The sequence below is a fragment of the Heloderma suspectum genome, chromosome 1 (genome assembly GCF_057233095.1).
Source record: "Heloderma suspectum isolate Gila_16-S chromosome 1, 16-S_ref, whole genome shotgun sequence".
Taxonomy (NCBI): domain Eukaryota; kingdom Metazoa; phylum Chordata; class Lepidosauria; order Squamata; family Helodermatidae; genus Heloderma; species Heloderma suspectum.
This window is the reverse complement of record NC_139458.1, coordinates 331,343,541-331,362,265: the sequence shown is the minus strand read 5'-3', so window position 1 is coordinate 331,362,265 and position 18,725 is coordinate 331,343,541. Positions and strand designations below refer to the sequence as shown.

At 45.1% G+C, this 18,725-nt stretch overlaps 1 protein-coding gene across 1 annotated transcript in view; it reads right to left on the bottom strand.

Moving 5' to 3' along the window:
* Window positions 1-15,944, bottom strand: part of NKAIN2 (sodium/potassium transporting ATPase interacting 2) — a 422,098-nt gene extending 406,154 nt beyond the window's left edge. The window contains exons 1-3 of the mRNA XM_084816016.1: window positions 15,772-15,944; window positions 14,397-14,421; window positions 11,083-11,220 (exon numbers count right to left, since the gene is read on the bottom strand). Of these exons, the coding sequence (XP_084672142.1) occupies window positions 11,083-11,220; window positions 14,397-14,421; window positions 15,772-15,944 (336 nt within the window). The remainder of the gene's footprint in view (window positions 1-11,082; window positions 11,221-14,396; window positions 14,422-15,771) is intronic.
* Between the last annotated feature and the right edge of the window lie 2,781 nt (window positions 15,945-18,725).

Sequence of the window (18,725 nt, the reverse complement as noted above, 5' to 3'; positions counted from 1 at the left end):
CATTTATTGGCAGCATGAGGGTATGAGTCTGGGGGAACATGTTGTTTTAAGCATTTTTTTTTTAAGCAAGCCTTCTTTCTGGGAATCCCCCTCTTGTCCTCTACATGTCCTCAGCATCTGCACACCCATTTTACTAACTGTACAATTTCAGGCTGTGATGTGGCTTCGGTTGCAGATGGATCTGCTATGGATCACATCTAGAGCAGGAGTAAGGTTAGGTTAAATTAGATTAGGTCAGGTCTCTCAGAAAGCAAGACAAAAACAGACCAGCACCATGGAAAGCTCTGGTGGTTGGGCTGGAAGCTAGACAAGGGTTGTCTGTATTTTCCTCCAACAAGGATCAGAGCAAGACTGAGGCTTAAATAGAAGTGTTGCTGAATTTAGGCTGGTTGGCCCTGCCTCTATGCTGACTGAGGCTTTGTCTCTTAAAGAGGCCTAGCCTAGCCCGTCTTGTCAATCTCAGACTGAGATGTCTGGGACTGGCTGTGGCATGCTAGTTTCCTCATGGCCTCACTCCTCAGTAGGGATGGGCGGATTTCCTACCTGCTGATCTGGCCAGGAATCAGCCCTTGTGGGGAGGCTATTCGTTCCTCCCCCCAGAATCCTCTTTGGCTGGATCCACTCTGCGGCAATTCCGCAGAGCTGCCAGCCGGCTCCGAAGTGCCAGCGATACGGCCGCCATGGCCGTATTGCTGGCTGAGGGGGATTGACTGCAGACGCAAATGGTGTCTAGGACACCATTTGCGTCCATAAAGGTCTTAGTCTGTGGTAAATGCAGCCGTAAATGGATGCATTTATGTTAAACTAAGACCTTTGCAGCCGCGAACGGTGTCCTGGACGCCATTTGTGTCCCTGCTTCTTTTTCTCACGATAGGCTACACTAAGGGTGTACAAACCCCACTCACCATTCTGGTTTGGGGTGTCTGCGGTGGGGGGGAAATGATCCCTCCCTCCCCCCGGAATCCTCCCCGGCCGGCTCTGCTCCACGGCGAGTACATGGAGCTGCCGGCCGAGCCTGTCCGCAGCCGGACTTCCGTCCGCTGCTGGTCTGCGGCCGCAAATGGTGTCTCGCATAGCGGATGCCATTTGCGTCCCTGCTTTAGCCGTGATAGGCTATGTAAATATTTACATAGCCTATCACGGCAAAGAGCAGGGACGCATTTGTGGCCGCAGACCGGGGCAGCGGACAGACCGGACCAGCCGGCAGCAGGTAGGGTCCGTCCAGGAAGAATTTTGCGGGGTGGCGGAAGGTAGTGGTCTGTTCCGCCATAGACTCATTGGAGTCCATGGCAGAATTCACAACCATCCCTTGGCTACGCAAATATTTGCGTAGCCTATAGGGTTGGTGGAGAATTTTTCCCCGAAACTTCGGGGGGCCGAGCGCCAACATGTTCGGCCCCTCGAACAAGTTTCGGGAAGAAATCCTCCGAACCCCCCGCACCCCGCACCCCTCCTGGGACGGGACTTACCTTCGCCGAATGTCCCTCCCGGCGGCGGGTCCGGCCGGTGGTTCGGCGGGTGTTCGAGCGGGGCGGGAGCGGCAGCCGGTCTTTCAACCGGCTGCCGCCGCCGCCATTGCAATAAAAGAAAAAAAAAAGCCCCCTGATAGGCTACGTGACGATTAATGTAGCCTATCACGGCTAGATTTGCAAAGTCAGCCGTGATAGGCTACGTCAATCGTCACGTAGCCTATCACGGGTGACTTAAAAAAACAAAAACAAAACGCGTACGGATAAAGATTTACGTAGCCTACAGCGACCAAATAAGGAACGCAAATGGCGGCTCCCTATGGGGGCCGCCATTAGCGTATGCGCTTTATTTTTTTAAAGTCACTCGTGATAGGCTACGTGACGATTGACGTAGCCTATCACGGCTGACTTTGCAGATCTAGCCATGATAGGCTACGTTAATCGTCACGTAGCCTATCAGGGGGCGTTGTTTTTTTTTTTAACTTTCGCGTTCGCGGCCGGGCGAGGCGGGAAGCGTCCTCCCCGGCCTGAATTTCGGCCGGGGCGAGGCGGGAAGCCTCCCCCCCCGGCCTGAACTTCGTGGGGGGACCAGCAAAGTGCCTCCCCCCCACCGTGAACGTCCTTCGAAGACAGGGAAGTGACTTTCGTCCACCCCTAGTGTCCGGTGGTGAAAAGAAAGTCCGATGCTGTAAAGAACAATATTGTTTAGGAACTGGAATGTCAGATCAATGAATCAAGGTAAGCTGGGGGTGGTCAAACATGAGATGGCAAGATTGAACATTGACATCTTGGGAATCAGCGAACTAAAATGGACAGGCATGGGCAAATTTAATTCAGGTGACCATCATATCTACTACTGTGGGCAAGAATCCCTTAGAAGAAATGGAGTAGCGCTCATAGTCAACAAAAGGGTGGGAAAAGCAGTACTGGGGTACAATCTCAAAAATGATAGAATGATCTCAGTATGAATCCAAGGCAAATCGCATTCGCGGCCGGGTGAGGCAGAAAGCCTGAATTTCGGCCGGGGCGAGGCGGGAAGCCTCCCCCCCTGCCTGAATTTCAGCCGGGGCAAGGCAGGAAGCCTCCCCCCCCGGCCCGAACTTTGCGGGGGGAGCAGCGAAGCGCCTCCCCCCCACCGCGAACGTCCTTCGAGGACAGGTAAGGGACTTTCGTCCACCCCTAGTAGCCTATCATGTGAAAAAACAGGGCCGCAAATGGCATAGTGGACGCCATTTGTGGCCCTGTTTTTTCATGCCATTTGTGTCCACAGTCAATCCCCCTCATCCAGTGATATGGCATGGCGGTATCGCTGGTGCTCCGGAGGATCCAGCTGTGGATCCTGTAAGAATTCCACAGGGAGGCACAGATGAGTGTTACATTCTGCCACAGACTCTGGGGGGTCGGATTCCAGCCTCATTCGGGTCCGTGGTGGAATTCTCTGCCATCTCTAGTCCTCAGGGACTGAGGATAGTAATGGAACCTCTTCTGGCAGTTGGCCCCTGAGATATTTCCAGAGAACTGGATCCCAGGGAGGTGGAAGCACAATGACGCCATTCTGTAGCTGAGTCTTCTCCCTGAACCATTAACTCTGGAGCATCTTCCTCTGATGACCAGGGGTAGGAATTCTCTGAGGATGAGGGCTTGGAGTCCTGATCCATGGCACTAATGAGGGGAGAAGCAATCACCAAACATTCTCTGTCTTTGTCACACTTGTTTGGACAATACTCCACGGTCCTTCTCTTTTCTGTGAACAATCAGATTGGGAGTAGCCTTAAGTTTGTTTGCTTCCTGATTCATCCACCAGGCTTTCCCCCACTTTCCCTCACTCCATGCAGAATGTCCCATCCAGGAATATTTTAAACAATATATTTAATATAAAAAACAAGTAACAGCAAAAACAAGTAACATGATCTAGTGGAAATTCAACACATATAAATCGACAGATTTCAAAAGGAGAGGAAAGCATGTGTTTTTCCTCTCCCTCACCGAAATAAAGATGGAATTAAAAGTAGTAAGCTTTAGCTGGATTGTGCCCTTTCTCCCATCTCATGCTCTGTTGGCTTCAGGGACATCCCCCCCCCCACCATTTCAAATGCCAGTTAGTTATACAACGTAAGCCAGATAACTGTAATGAATACATTTATGAATTCATTCAGATGAATACAATCCAGAAGTAGAGTGTAACAACCTAGTTTATGTCAGCTACCCACGAGAAGATTAATGGATTAAAAAAAAAATAACTGGCCAATAAAGATGAAGCAAAATATAAATTTATATAATTAAATCAAGAATAATAAACTGGTTTAAAGTCTGAAAGAAAAAGTAGCAAGATATACTGAAAATAGTCTAAGAAATAAAACCCACAAAATGAAAAACAACAACAACCCATACTAAAATGTTTACTTGGAAATAAATCCCATTGATCTCAGCAAATTTTACTTCCAAGTATGTGTGTTTTGGATTGCAGCTTAAAGGTAATTATGACAACTTACAATCCTACAAATCCACATTAGCTACTGAAACTCAAGCAGCGATTGCATAGCAGTATTTAAGGCACCATCTTACATTTTATTAAGTGGAAAGGTAGACTAGTTTAACTACTAATCTCCAGTTGAAGGCTGAGGATTTATTTGCTTACTTTTCTCATCTAAGAGGCTTGAAAAAAGCTTCCACAACTAAAGGTTACCTGCAGTAACAAAGCTCTTTGAGTCATAACTAATGTTAATAGGATAAAGTGTAGGAGCCAGTGTAGTGTAGTGGTGAGAGTGACGGACTGGGAGCCGGGAGATCCGGGTTCTAGTCCCCACTTGGCCATGGAAGCTTACTGGGTGACTTTGGGCCAGTCACAGACTCTCAGCCCAACCTACCTCACAGGGTTGTTGTTGTGAGGATACAATGGTGAGGAGGAGGATAATGTAAGCTGCCTTGAGTTCCTTGCAAGAGGGAGAAAGGCGGGGTATAAATGCAATAAATAAATAAATAAATAAAGAGGCTCTGCTTTTACATTACCAAACATATTCCTATTTAAAAGGGGGGGGGAATTGCTTCAGTGAAGGAATGTAGAGTCATGAGAAGTTCAAGAAGTGCTGCTCAAGTATCTTTGCACAGAAGTCAAGCATCCCAGCATATCTGTTTCAGTACCCAATGAAAGGATCCTTTACTGGTATTGAAAGGAAAGGTCATATAAACAACTGTTCTTAGAACTATGTCTTGTGTGGCTAGGGATGGCATGGATGCCTGATTCCACCTGGGAATCGGGCGGAACCACCCCTGCCTGCACCCCCGAGCCCCGCTCAGCAAGCCCCTGCTGGCCCCCTGCCCACACTTGGTGAACGGCTTGCACTCATCCCGGTGGCCTTGTCGAGCTTCGCAGTCACCATTTTTTGAGAAATAAAATGGCAATCGCAAAAATGCACATATTTGCTTATGTGCAAAATGTGCATTTCTGAAAAATGCGCATTTTTGCACATATACAAATATTCTCATTTGCAAAAATGTGCATTTTTGCACATACACAAATATGCACATTTTGCGATTACCATTTTATTTTTCAAAAAATGGCAACTGCAGAGCTTGACGAGGCAGCCGGGGTGAGTGTGGGCTGCTCACCGAGTGTGGGAGGGGCTTGAGTGTGGGCTGAGGACAGTGGCTGGGTGGGCGCCCAGAGAACCCAGATGGTGGTGGGTTCGCACATCCCTAGTTGTGGAACCAGACTGTAAATGACTTGAAGTTCTGTTCTCACAAGTATCTGCCAATTAGTTTGACCATTTCAAAGTATCAGATTTATTTTTGTTGTTACATTTTCAGGGCTTAGGAAGAGAAGAGTTTGAACTTTCTGGAACTCACTTCAAATCAGTGCTACCATACTCCTTTACCAGGTAAAAGGCTTTGAGTGGGATTTATGCCAGACAGAGGAAGGGTTGCAGGGAGAAAATGTGCATTGCCAATTTATTACCTAAAGTTAGTAGGGAGTAGGGATGTCAGAGGACTCCATCTGGGGGGTGGAGTTTGCCGAGCTTTCAGCAGTTCGGCCCCTCAGGCTTCGGCTCGCTTACCCAGTCTGCATCAAGATGGGCCAGCTCATGGATCTTCCCACTGTTTTTCCTTGACAATAGAACGCTGCGCAAATTGTGGCAACAATTTGTGTAATCTTCACAAATTCTGGTTGTAATCTGTGCAAATCACACAAATTCTGGAGGTAATTCACACATATTACACAAATTGCACCTGCAATTTCTATTGACAAGAAAAAAATGCAAAATGTTCCCGAATGTCGGGAAAAGCACGCAGTTCAGCTCATGAACGCAAGCCAAGCTGCCAGTAGTGGGGATCTGTTGGGCCCCAAAAGGGCCAGATTTTCAAAGGACAGACATCCCTAGCAGGGAGCTAGTGTCATGTCTACTCCAAGAAAAGCACTAGCTCCCTGTATTATGGGGGGCCTCATTTTTGGGGAGTGCAGTCAGGGCAAAGACTGGCATTTAGCTGCGCGGAGGTCTGGTTGGCTTTGAGGGGGCAGGGCTTCAGGGGTAGACCTCCTTCTAGTCCACCTGTGGTCTATATATTCAGGGATAACTTCTCCTCCGTCCCTCCCTCCCTCCCTTGACTATGGAGTTAACCTCACCTTGCTGTGGACAGGAGTTAGCCATCAGTTGACTGAGCTGGGAAGGAGTTTTACTTTTACTTGCATATTTAACAGGCATGGCAATGTAGGGCTATCACCTTCCTCACAGCAATATTATGTTAAAGGCACAGTTTATCCCTTCAATTGCATGTTGCTGAAAAAGTTCCATAGTGCTATTTTATGTCACAACTTTACTGGGCAGATATTTAAGGCACTGGGCTGGACCCATTCTGAAGGGGAGCTAGATTGAGCTCCCGGCTGCCCAGGGTGGGGATACCCGTAAGGCAGGGTTACCATGCAGCCCCTGCCAACTTTCTGACATTTGGGGGACCAAATAAAAACTTATTTTTTTGTTTTTATGTTTTGTGGACAAGTTAGTATTCAGAGCTGCTATAGAGTCCAAAAAGGCACTCCATAGCACCTGTGGATCCCATTTTGTCTCTTTTTAAAAAATATTTTTCTTCATTTTTTCCTCCATTTTTTGATCCCATGGGGGGGGGTGGCCCATGGGGGCCCCTACAGGGGCAAAAATGGCCTACAGATCACCAAAACTTGCCCACCCCTGCCTTAAGGGATCCTGGGAGGGAGGCTTCAAGGTCCAGGCTAGCATGGGGACTGGCAGCCTACCACACCCCCAGGGTGCAGGAAGAGGCTCACGAACGCAGATTATGCTGTGGTGGGTCCAGTTCCTGCTTACCCCCACATGCGCACCCGGCACACAAGCTGGGATAGTAGATCAGCCAGAAGACAGGCTTTCCAGTTATTAGATCCTTCACTCATGCCCCTGGCAAAATCTATTTGACCTGTAACTAGATTTTGCCCAGTTTTTAATACATTCATGTCTGGGTGTCCTTCTTGTTGCTGTCCTCCTCCTTCCTTTCCCCCATAACCCATCTCAAGCTGCCTTCACAATAAACTTTTTCAGATGTTCATATTAATTTGCAGGGGAAAGTGACATTGCAGCAGTTGGGCCTACCCCCATGATAACTTCTGGAGCAATTGGCGCCACGCATACACCTGAAGGCTCTCCACAGAAATGTCCTAATGCATGTGTGTAGGTTAGAGGTGGAGCCCGCTACTGCAATGCCACACCCCCATTTGTGTTAAGTTTACTCCACATGAACATCTGAAGAGGGCTACTGTATTTCAGACTAGGGTGTGGTGTGAGGAATCTGCAGCTATGAACCGAAAGACTGAAAACATTCAAGGATCAATATGAAAAATTAAGAGGACTAGACTTGTTGCACTAAGAATAGGAGCCTTCTTTTTGCTGCATTGGTTAAGGGAAGAACAGAACACCACATAGAGGCCCTTCTAGGCTAGCAGAATGCTTTATTCTTGAGTGACAATGACTGTAATCTGTGAATCACCGACATAGTTCATTGACCTGTGCTTTATCCAGTACAAAGTGCTATATATTTAGTACAGAAGGAGATTGCTTGTAAAAATGTCAAGAACTGACAAATTACTGTGATGTTATTTCATAGGAATTATTCTAAGGAAGGAAGGACCTTCATTGATGTTAGGGGGACCTCCATCCAGCTTGAATCTGGGGGGCAAAACCATCATGAATTCTGTTTTGCAGTAACCCTTGTAATCCAGAATGGTTCTGGACAATGAAGAAAGTAATAAGGCTTTGGGGTGATAGGGGAAGGATTTGGGTTTCTTTTTAAATTTAGATTTCAAGATAGGAGTCTATGAGATATTCTTCAGTACAAATGCTAATAGAGGACACAAGTCCTGCAGTAATAAGCATGAAAATGGCCACTTGGGATGGTCACCAAACAGAAAAACTAGGGGAAATTCTATTGTGTTGCCAGGGATGTCATTGGTGACACTGCCACAAGATATATTTTAGCTAAGCAGTGTACTATATACTGCAGTTAAATAAGCTGGTTTGAAAACTTACTTTGTGAAATAGGACAATGGGATTACACCCTCCCACCTTGCTGTCAAGAGCATCCCTGTCTATGGGCCCAAAGGCCAACGGCACATAACATAATGTTTGCCTAGGATCTATGCATGAAGCCCTAAAAGAGGTTGTTCATTCCCAGAATCTATATGGAAAGCTGATTCCATGATTTGGGCCTACACATGTTGGATTTACGCATGTAGATTCTCTGCAAACATGGTACCCACAAGTGTATGCTTGATGGGCCACGAGGCAGGGCAGGGGCTCCCACACTGGTGTGCAGGATCCCACTGGTCTTCCATATGTAGCTCTGAGCCAGCGTTGAAACACTCCTTATTTATTTATTTATTCATTAATTTAATTTCATTTCTATACCGCCCAATAGCCGAAGCTCTCTGGGCGGTTCACAAAAATTAAAACCAAACAACACACAATAAAACAATTTAAAATATATAGAACATTAAAACCTCAATATAACAATACAACCACAATAAAACCTAGCAGCAGTACAGGAGTTTAAAATACAGATTTAAAACAGCAAAGATAAAAATTTAGAAAGCTAAAATGCCTGGGAAAATAAAAAGGTCTTCACCTGGCGCCGAAAGGAGTACAATGCAGGCGCGAGGCGAACCTCACTAGGGAGCTTATTCCAGAGCCGGGGTGCCACAGCAGAAAAAGCCCTCCTCCTAGTAGCCACCCGCCTCACTTCCTTTGGCAGGGGCTCACGGAGAAGGGCCGCTGATGATGATCTTAAGGTCCGGGCAGGCACATATGGGAGGAGGCGATCCTTCAGGTAACCTGGCCCCAAGCTGTTAAGGGCTTTGAATGTTAACACCAGCACTTTGAATCGGGCCCGGAAATGGACTGGCAGCCGGTGCAGCTGGAAAAGTACTGGCGTAATATGAGCTCGCAGGCCAGTCCCTGTTAACAATCTTGCTGCCCTATTTTGGACCAGCTGAAGTTTCCGGACCGTTTTCAAAGGCAGCCCCACGTATAACGCTTTGCAGTAATCCAGACAAGAAGTTATCAGAGCATGGATAACTGTAGCTAGGCTATCTCTGTCCAGATAAGGGTGTAGTTGGTATACCAGCCTAAGCTGATAAAAAGTGCTCCGTGCCACTGAGTTCACCTGTGCCTCAAGTGACAGTTCTGGATCCAAGAGCACCCCCAAACTACGAACCTGATCCTTTAGGGGGAGTGCAACCCCCTCCAGAACAGGTTGAATATCACCTAGCCGGGCAGACGAACCACCCACTAACAGTACCTCCGTCTTGTCTGGATTGAGTTTCAGTTTATTGGCCCTCATCCAGTCCATTACCGTGCCCAGGCACTGGTTCAGAACAGCCACTGCCTCACCTGGGTTTGATGAGAAAGAGAGGTAGAGCTGGGTGTCATCCGCATATTGATGGCACCTCAGCCCACACCTCCGGATAACCTCCCCCAGCGGTTTCATGTAGATGTTAAACAGCATGGGGGATAAAATAGAGCCCTGTGGAACTCCATGGCACAATTGCCATGGCACAGAGCAATAATCTCCCAGCACCACCTTCTGGAATCTGCCATCCAAGTAGGAGCGGAACCACTGTAGTGCAGTGCCTCCAACTCCCAACCCAGACAACCTATCCAGAAGGATACCATGGTCGATGGTATCGAAAGCCGCTGAGAGGTCCAGGAGAATCAACAGGGTCGCACTCCCCTTGTCCTTCTCCCGGCAGAGGTCATCCCACAGGGCGACCAAGGCAGTTTCCGTTCCAAAACCAGGCCTGAAGTCCGATTGAAATGGATCTAGATAATCCATTTCATTCAAGAGTGCCTGGAGCTGTCCTACAACCACCCGCTCAAGCACCTTGCCCAGGAAGGGGATGTTGGCCACTGGCCTATAATTGTTAACATCCTCTGGGTCCAGGTTAGGCTTTTTCAGGAGTGGTCTAATTACTGCCTCTTTTAAAGCAGCAGGCACCACTCCCTCTCTCAAGGAGGAATTTACAACCTCCTGGACCCAGCCGGACAACCCCTCCTTGTTTGATTTAATAAGCCATGAAGGGCAAGGGTCAAGGGTTCTTGACCCGAGGGCTTGCAATTTATACTAAAGACACAGGTCAAGCATTGGGAAAGAGGTCAGGGATTGATAAGGAGTTTGCAAGGTGAAGGAGGGACTGTGGGAAAGCCAAGTCCTCCTGCATTCTATAGCTGCATTCTTATAGAAGACAGCCGTCATAATATCTTTGCCTCGTTAAAATTCCTGGTATAGCTGAAATGGCAATTGCAGCATTCTAGCATGGAGCCATATCCACCACAAGTCTTTATAGATAAACTAAGCCCTTGAGAAGATGCTGGCCAGCCAAAAGAAGCTATCATGTTTGATTAGGTAAGCAGCAAGTGGCTAAAATCTGATCATCACCTAATGAAATATGTCTGGCTTTTGTTGTCCAGTCATTGTGTATTATTCTTAAATCGCTGACTTGGATTTGCCACTAGCATACAATTCTAATGCTGGAATGCCACACAGTTTCTTGGGAGGAATTCCCGCTGCATTCAGTGGAACTTACTACTAAGTAAACAAGCACAGGATCAGGCCCAAAGTATCTTTTTCTCTGTGTGCTATCTAGCCCAGCCTGGCCTCCAAGATTTACTGTGGCTGGGTTCTGCAACACTGCTTGGCTGTTTTGTGGTTTTTATTTTTAATCCCTTCTGGAAGCTAAAGGAAGAGAGCCAAGCTTTGTTCCTGCTTCTTCTATACATAAAATACACAAATAATTTGACTTTTCAGATACGTAGCAGTACAGTAAAGTTAAAATATTTCTACATGACACAGTTTAGAACCTGACACCATCCTTTCAAAAGAAAGAAAGAAAAGCACTGTAAATTTAACTGTGTGCTTAAAACAGTTTACTGGGTTTATCTTAAACAGTGTGTGTGTGTGTGTGTGTGTGTGTCAAATCCCAAAAGAAAACTGTTACATCTATAGACACCTCCTCAACCCCACATTCTGAGTTTTAAGTTTATTTATTTGTTTGTTTAATTTTTACCATACATGGCAAAATACACAGTGTTAAGGATACAAGGTTAATGGTACTTACTCCTGTTATGTAGCGAGGTCTATACTGGATGGTTCCAAATAAGCCAAGTATGACTATAATAATGTGTACAAAATTTGCCAGGATTGGTGCCCACTGATAACCAAGGAAATCAAATATTTGTCTCTCCAGCACACACACCTAGGATTAAACAGCAACAATGATTTGATTAGAATAGCTCAAGAAAGGAGAGAGACGAGAGAGACAGAGAGAGAGACAGAGAGAAAGAGAGAGAAGAGCAGGTGGGCTTTGAAGAGTAGTTTCCCCCTCCCCCCCCTTCAGTACCACCACTAGAAACTTGGCTATAAGAACTTCAGGAAGTAAAAAAAAGAAAAAGAAAGGGAAAAAAGAGGAATGACTTTTCAACAGCCCACTCCTTTGTTTAACAGAAAACAGAAACTCTTTTATAGTGACAGTCCACTGAGTTATTCTCAACTAAAATAGTAGCGGGGCCCGTTTTGCCAAGATATGAATCTCTGTTCAGGGTAATTCTGTAGCTGAAGAAGGCATCACCCTAACAACTTAGTTACTTATAGCTGGTAAAATTCTACATTAGGGTAGATGGCTAGTTTAGGAGTCCAAGGCAGGCTATGGTCATACTGAGCCCTATTTTTTCTCCTTCAAATACAACTCCTTTTATGTGGGCTCCTTTTTTCCTTTACTCCAGATGCATTCCTTAGGAAATTCCCTGTGGGACAATTTATATGTAGGCAACACTTAATAGGACTGCCGGTGCAATGAAATGCAACAGGTAACCGAAAAAGACAAAGGTGGTTTCATAATTCTAATTTACACATATGCAGACTCAGGACCAGACTAGAGATGATGCCATTCACCCCATTAGCAATGGTGGGAATGGCCCTTCAAAAGTAAATCATGCAAGCAAAGGGGGTTGAGATCCACATGGGGAGCCTGGTATGGTGGGAGAGGGGGTTTAAACCTTTGCCCCCACTACTGCCTTGATGCAGTTTAGCTCCCAAAGCCTGCTATTTGAGGGGGTTTAAACACAGATCCACATGGGTTTAAACATGGGTTTAAACACAGATTAATGGGTTTAAACATGGGTTTAAACACAGATCCACATGGGTTTAAACACATGGGTTTAAACACAGGGTTTAAACAGATATTTAAGATTAAACAGATTAAACACATGGGTTTAAATTAAACACATGGGATTAAACACAGATTAAACACATGGATTAAACACAGATTAAACACATGGGTTTAAACACAGATTAATGGGTTTAAACATGGGTTTAAACACAGATCCACATGGATTTAAACACATGGGTTTAAACACAGATCCACATGGGGAGCCTGGTATGGTGGGAGAGGGGGTTTAAACCTTTGCCCCCACTATTGCCTTGATACAGATTAGCTCCCAACACCTTCTATTTGCATGGTGTGTGTGTGGGTGGGGGAGCTCGCATTGCAGCAAATAGTATATTTTCCCACAATTCAAATAGCAGGCGTGAAGGCCTGATCTAGATCCAAACGATAGCATAGGGTTAAAGCCCTCTACCCCCCCAATGCCAAGATCTCAATCCAAATTGGGGGTGGGGGGCATAAATTCGATTTACTTTGAAAAACGTTGTTCACACCATTGCTAATAGTGTGAATGGTATCTCATCAAGTATGCCGTCACTCTCTTTCAGAGCTACTTTCCATCATTACTTTTTACCCACCCGGGTTTTAAAAGTGTGTATGAAAACAACCAAAAAATGGCAGAAGCGGTGCGTGCGTGTTTTAATGACAAAAGAAAGGGTCAGTCCCATGAATGACACACAGGAAATCAAGATTGGCCCAAGACCGCTAAGCCGCACAATTGGGTGTGTGAGCCCAAGCATCGTTTACAACACTGAAAGAGATTCTGGTATCTGGGTGTACTTCACAGATTGCATTCCGCTTCACTGCCCACAGCGACAACATGCACATTCCCAAGATTTCTTCTCTGCGTGGGAAGTTTTCGCCTGTGTAATATACTGTCAGATGAACACTTTGCTCGTACAATCAGTTCAGAGACGAGGGGCTCCTTCACATGGAGCTTCTATCCTGCTATTGATATTGCTCACTCATGGATGTTTGTGGGTCCTTTTAATGACGTCGCTAATCTCCAGGGCACATCCAGAAGTATTTCCTGGTTATTTCACCCCCCCCAAAAGATCCGGAAGTAATGAACTATTTTTTAAAGTCAGATTGTTATGCTATTAACACAGCAACTAGATGGCACTATTTAATTGAGTTCTATGGAACCAAATTAAAAGCTTCCCCTCTCAGCAATCAGGTGGTCACTGTCTGGGAGCCCACAATAAATGCAGAAAGGCTCCAGAACAGGAGGACTGTGGGGGGTTTTCTTTAGTGTAAAGGCAGCCAAGATCATCAATGGAGGTAGAAATGACATTTGTCTTTGAAAATGCACCAAGCTCTACCAGAGCCAACCCAGAGCCTACTTTTCATAGGAATGGCAAGCAAGGTAGGATGGAATCAATGGATTCTAGCTGTTTGCCACATATCAAAATTGAACATCTGAGCTCCATATCCTTGATGGACAGTATCAGTCACCAGCCCTGGTAGTTTCTCCATTGCCAATTGAAGCTGCAGTTGAACCATGAATAGCCATCAAAATGGGCTAAATTATAGCCCATTTTTAATTATTCTTTCATTATTTCTTAAATTAAACTCTTAGCCTAACTTACCTCACAGTTTGCTGTGAGGATGAAATGGAGAGGAAGACTACGTAAACTGCCTTGGGTTCCTTGCAAAAAGAAAAAAAGGTGGGATATAAATGTAATAATAAAATTAAAAAAATAAATTCACCACCACTCTCCCATCAGGTCCAGGTCCTGGGGGTTATGGCCCTGTCATGAAATGGGATGACAGGCACTCCAGTAGCAATGCTGAAGATACAAAACTGAAGAACAATGGAGGAACCCTAATTCCGTTAAGTTGAAGTGACTGAGTGGGAGAAATTAAGGCACCCTGCCCAAGAAAGGGTGAAGGCACTGCTAGCGTGTCCCTTCCCTGGGCAAGGCATCTTGCTGCTTTCTGATGCTCTGCATGGAAAGAGCCCCTCCTTTATGCTGAGCAGCAGGAAACAAAGGGGGGGGGTGTCAGTGGAGGCTGGTGGCTCCGATGTCAGTGGGGCTCCGTGCCTTGGACAGCCCCTTTAGAATTCTGATGGAACCCTGGAGCAGATTCACTGCTCCCCTGACATCGGAGCCAGCAGCCTCCACTGGTGGGGGTGGGTTCATGGTGAAAAGCCTGCTAAGGTGAGCCATGCTTCTTGTAAAAAAAGAAAAGAATCTAATGAAGCAAGCGAGCTCTAATCCACAAAAGCTTATTCTACCATAAAAATGTGTCCCTCTTTAAAGTGCCACAAGACTCTTTGTTGGTTTTGCTGCAACGGACTAACATGGCTACCCTTCTTCAACTTGCCAGAGTTTGCTATAAGCCTGATTCGATTTAAGGCCTCTCCAACATTCCATCCACTATATATTACTTGTTTTCAATTCCTTTTTTAGTTGGATTTTCAAGAACCTTGGGAGAAAGAACCTTTTTCAAAGGCTCTTAGGAAAATTGAGTAGTAAGGTGAACATTGTTTCAGTGATAAATACTTGCTTTACGATTATGGAGAAAGGTAACAATAGGATCAATCTCATTGATGCCATGTTTCTGCATTGCTTTTGAATGGGAAAGGGTTAATCGGGGGCTGGGGGTGGTGCAGATAACTGTGAACAGCACCTAGAAAAATTGAGGTATGTCATACTTATTCAAATGGTATAATAATGACCCATATGGGAACTGGTTTACAATGGATTTTTTTTTAAAAAAATCAGTTTTAAACAGGACCCTCCACATTACTTTTATTCAGTAAACATGTTAAAATACCTCTGCAAGTAATGTAAAGCAACCTTACCTAGTATAGGACTTACAGTAGCATAGATAATTTCATAGACTGCAGTACAGTAGGTGTTGCTAATATATGGAAAGGAGGAAACTATGCAGTGTTGTGTTAGCAAAATAAGATAGATGGAAACAGTAGCACTATACACTACTGTTCCCACTTACAAATGGAAAACCAGATATAATAGACTTCAACATGCCCAGGCCTTTCAAAATGTTTAAGTAAAGAAATGCAGCTGAAAGCTTGCTTCATCAGGCTAACTTCAGACCAGGAGTCTGAGTGGCATTTCAGTTTTCAGGAGGAGTGGAAATTTTAGTTGGGGAAGCAAGATTCTTATCAAGGGAATAAGGGATGATTCTTGGAGATATTCAATATTACATTGCACATTAGCAGTCATGGCTGGTGGCCACTGGTGCTGGTGAGGTGGAGAGACAGGGTCATCAGAGGCAGAACCAAGGTGGTCTCCATCAGTGACAACAACATCAAGGAGGTGAAACCGTCTTTTGAATCCCCAGCTGCCCATAGCATGGAAAGGAGAAACTGAAGCACAGCAACTTTAAGCTCCTGCGTGCAAAGCAAGTTGGGGAGGGAGGTCCACACAGCCACAGAAAGCACTCTTTTGGACCCACATTCTCCTGTTCCAGCAACAACTCCCATTGCACAGAGAATCAAGTGACTGTAAGATCATGAGTGCAAAACAGTGGGGAGGAGAGAATCCACACAGTCACACACAATAATAATAATAATAATAATAATAATAATAATAATTCCATTGCAAAAGGGAATACAGAGCATGTCTGCAAAACCCAGTATGCACAGGGTAGGATATATCTATATCATCATCATCATCTTCATCATCGCCACACAGATAGACAAAGTCTGGAACCCAGCAGCAAGTTCTGAGAGCATCCACCGCTTTGCATGTCCACCACAACACTTCCCCCAAACTACCCCTCTGCATGTCTACTCAAAAGCAAGAAAGATTGGATTACTCAGGAGTACACATGAAAGAGCATACATCCAAAGCTGAGTTGGTGGGGGGGGGGATAATAATAAAGGTTTTTGGTGTAGATTTAACAAAGAAAATTGCCAAAACACAAAATAGAGGTGTGCTTTTTAAGACAAAACGAGTCCAAAAAGAGTTTACAAATACATTAAAATTACCCCCCCTCCCCAGTCACCAAAAATATCCAGAAAAGAAGTGGACAAAAAAAGTGTGGCTCACTGTTGCTGCACTCTCTGGTTTATTGGATTAAGACCTGGAAGAGACTGCAGCAGATGGGGGAAGATGGGAGGCGGGAAGCAGGCCTCCTCAATATCAGAACATTTTTGTCCATAAGCAGTGTGTATTCTAAGACACATTTTTGTAGTTACAAGTCATAGTACTTACTGAAATGTCATCAATACACAGCAATCACTATTTTTAAGTAAACAATGTGAGCTTTTGGCATTGGTACCTGGTACACTGGTCCATTTTAAAAATACATATTTTTATTAATTTTTCAAAATACAACAATACAAACTAACATTGTGGAACAGTTATTTGTTTACACATACATTTGAGGTGATTTATAAGGTGAATTGGGGCCGCGGTGGCTTAGTGGTTAAGACGCTGAACTGCAGACTGGAAGGTCGGCAGGTCAGCAGTTCGAGACCCGAGTGCCGCGTGACAGAGTGAGCTCCCGTCTTCAGTCCCAGATTCTGCCAACCTAGCAGTTCGAAAGCAAGAAATTGCAAGTAGATAAATAGGTACCGCCTCGGCGGGAAAGGTAGCAGCGTTCCGTGCACCTCGGTGTTTAGTCATGCCGGCCACATGACCACGGAAGCGTCTTCGGACAGCGCTGGCTCTTCGGCTTAGAAACGGGGATGAGCACCGCATGCTAGAGTCGGACACGACTGGTTGGGGACACCTTTACCTTTACCTTTATAAGGTGAATTACTTCAATAAATGCCCCTAATCATTACATTTTTTATTCAGTTATCCTAATAAATCACCCCATAGTACTCCATTAATTTTAAAGTTGTTCCATATATGCTGTAAAAATGTCTCTAACTATCATTCCTATAGCTTTTCCATAACGAGTACTGACCACAGTCTATTTCTCCACTGTTGAATGGTTGGGACTAGGGGTTAAATCCAACATTCTGCTAGCACAAATCTGCTCCCACAATGGGACTTTCTCCCCCTCCCCCTCCCCAGTCCTCTGTGCAAACAACTGCACTGGAAGGTTTCCCAGTCCTCTGGAGCAGATGTTGAGGGCACAAGGAGGGTTACAAGGAAATTGCCCCTGTCAGTGGAATGACACCCATTCAATCTGTTCAAATCATTGTGTGCAGATTCTGTGAGTTCACCTGATATGCGGATGTTCTTGAGGAATAGTCACACTATTCTTGAGTAAATACAGGAAGCTGCCTTATAGTGAGTCAGATCATTGGCCCATCTAGCCCAGTACTGTCAACACTGACGGGCAGTGGCTGTCCAGGATTTCAGGCAGGGTTCTTTCCTTGCTCTACCTGGAGAAGCCGGGGATTGAACCTGGGGCCTTCTACATGCAAAGCAGGTGATCTATCACACTGAGCTATGGCCCCTACAGATGAAAAATGCATACTCCCTGCTCAAGCAAAAAGTACTTCATATGATCCTTGTTTACTTTGGTCCTACTCCAGAGTACAGAATACACACAAGCAGCTCCTTTCCTGAGCAGCACATATGAGAATGCACTGTGGCTTTTGAGTGCAAGATATATTTGAGCAGCAGCCTGGTAAGGATCAGGCCCCTCAGGGGGGTTCTATTGGCTATGTCCTTGAAATCCTTTCTAAATGAAAACAAAACCAGTAAACAAAATTAATTATTCTGGTGATACTTAATCTCAGGCACGGATATTAGCTTTTAAATTAACTAAGGTGCATGCATGACATAAACACCTAATTCAATTGATCCATTGTCTCTTATGAGCAGAGTAAATATTCAGAGTATTTCTGAGCAGAATTTTACATTTAAACAGAAACAGCTTTCCATCCTCCCACTTCTTTCTTTGATTTTTTTTCTCCGCTCTGAATTTATAGCCAACCAACACATTCGGCAATTCCGCTTGACGTTGGTTGCTGCTCAGCTATACCACTTCAGACTTGAGGTGTACTATCAAACGTTTGAAGGCCTTCCATATATTAGGTAAACTTCCAGCATATACAAAACTCACATGGCAATGAGAAGAGCCTTATCCAAACTGTGTCCCTAAAACATTATTTATTTATTTATTATTAAATTTATTAATCGCCCATCTGGCTGGTCACCCAGCCACTCTGGGCAATGTACAACATACCATAAAACAATTTAAAACAATAAAATTCTACCATAATTTTTTTTTAAAAATACCCTAACCCACCCCAAATGCCTGCCTGAACAACCACGTTTTTAATGCACTATGGAAGCTCATTAAAGAGAGGGCATGACGGAGTTCCCTAGGGAGGGAGTTCCACAGAGTGGGGGCCACCACAGAAAAGGCCCTCTCCCTCATCCCCACCAGTCTAGCTGTCCTGGCTGATGGGACAGAGAGAAGGCCATCCGAGGCTGATCTTGTTAAGCGGCCTGTCTGGTGTTGCTGGAGAGGCTCCTTAAGATAGGCTGGGCCGGAACCATATAGGGTTTTAAACATTAAACATTTAAAACATTAGTTCTACATGTGAAAGAAATTTACAACTTTCCACCTGCAGTCCGAACTTGTGTAGTCTAGCAGTGGAT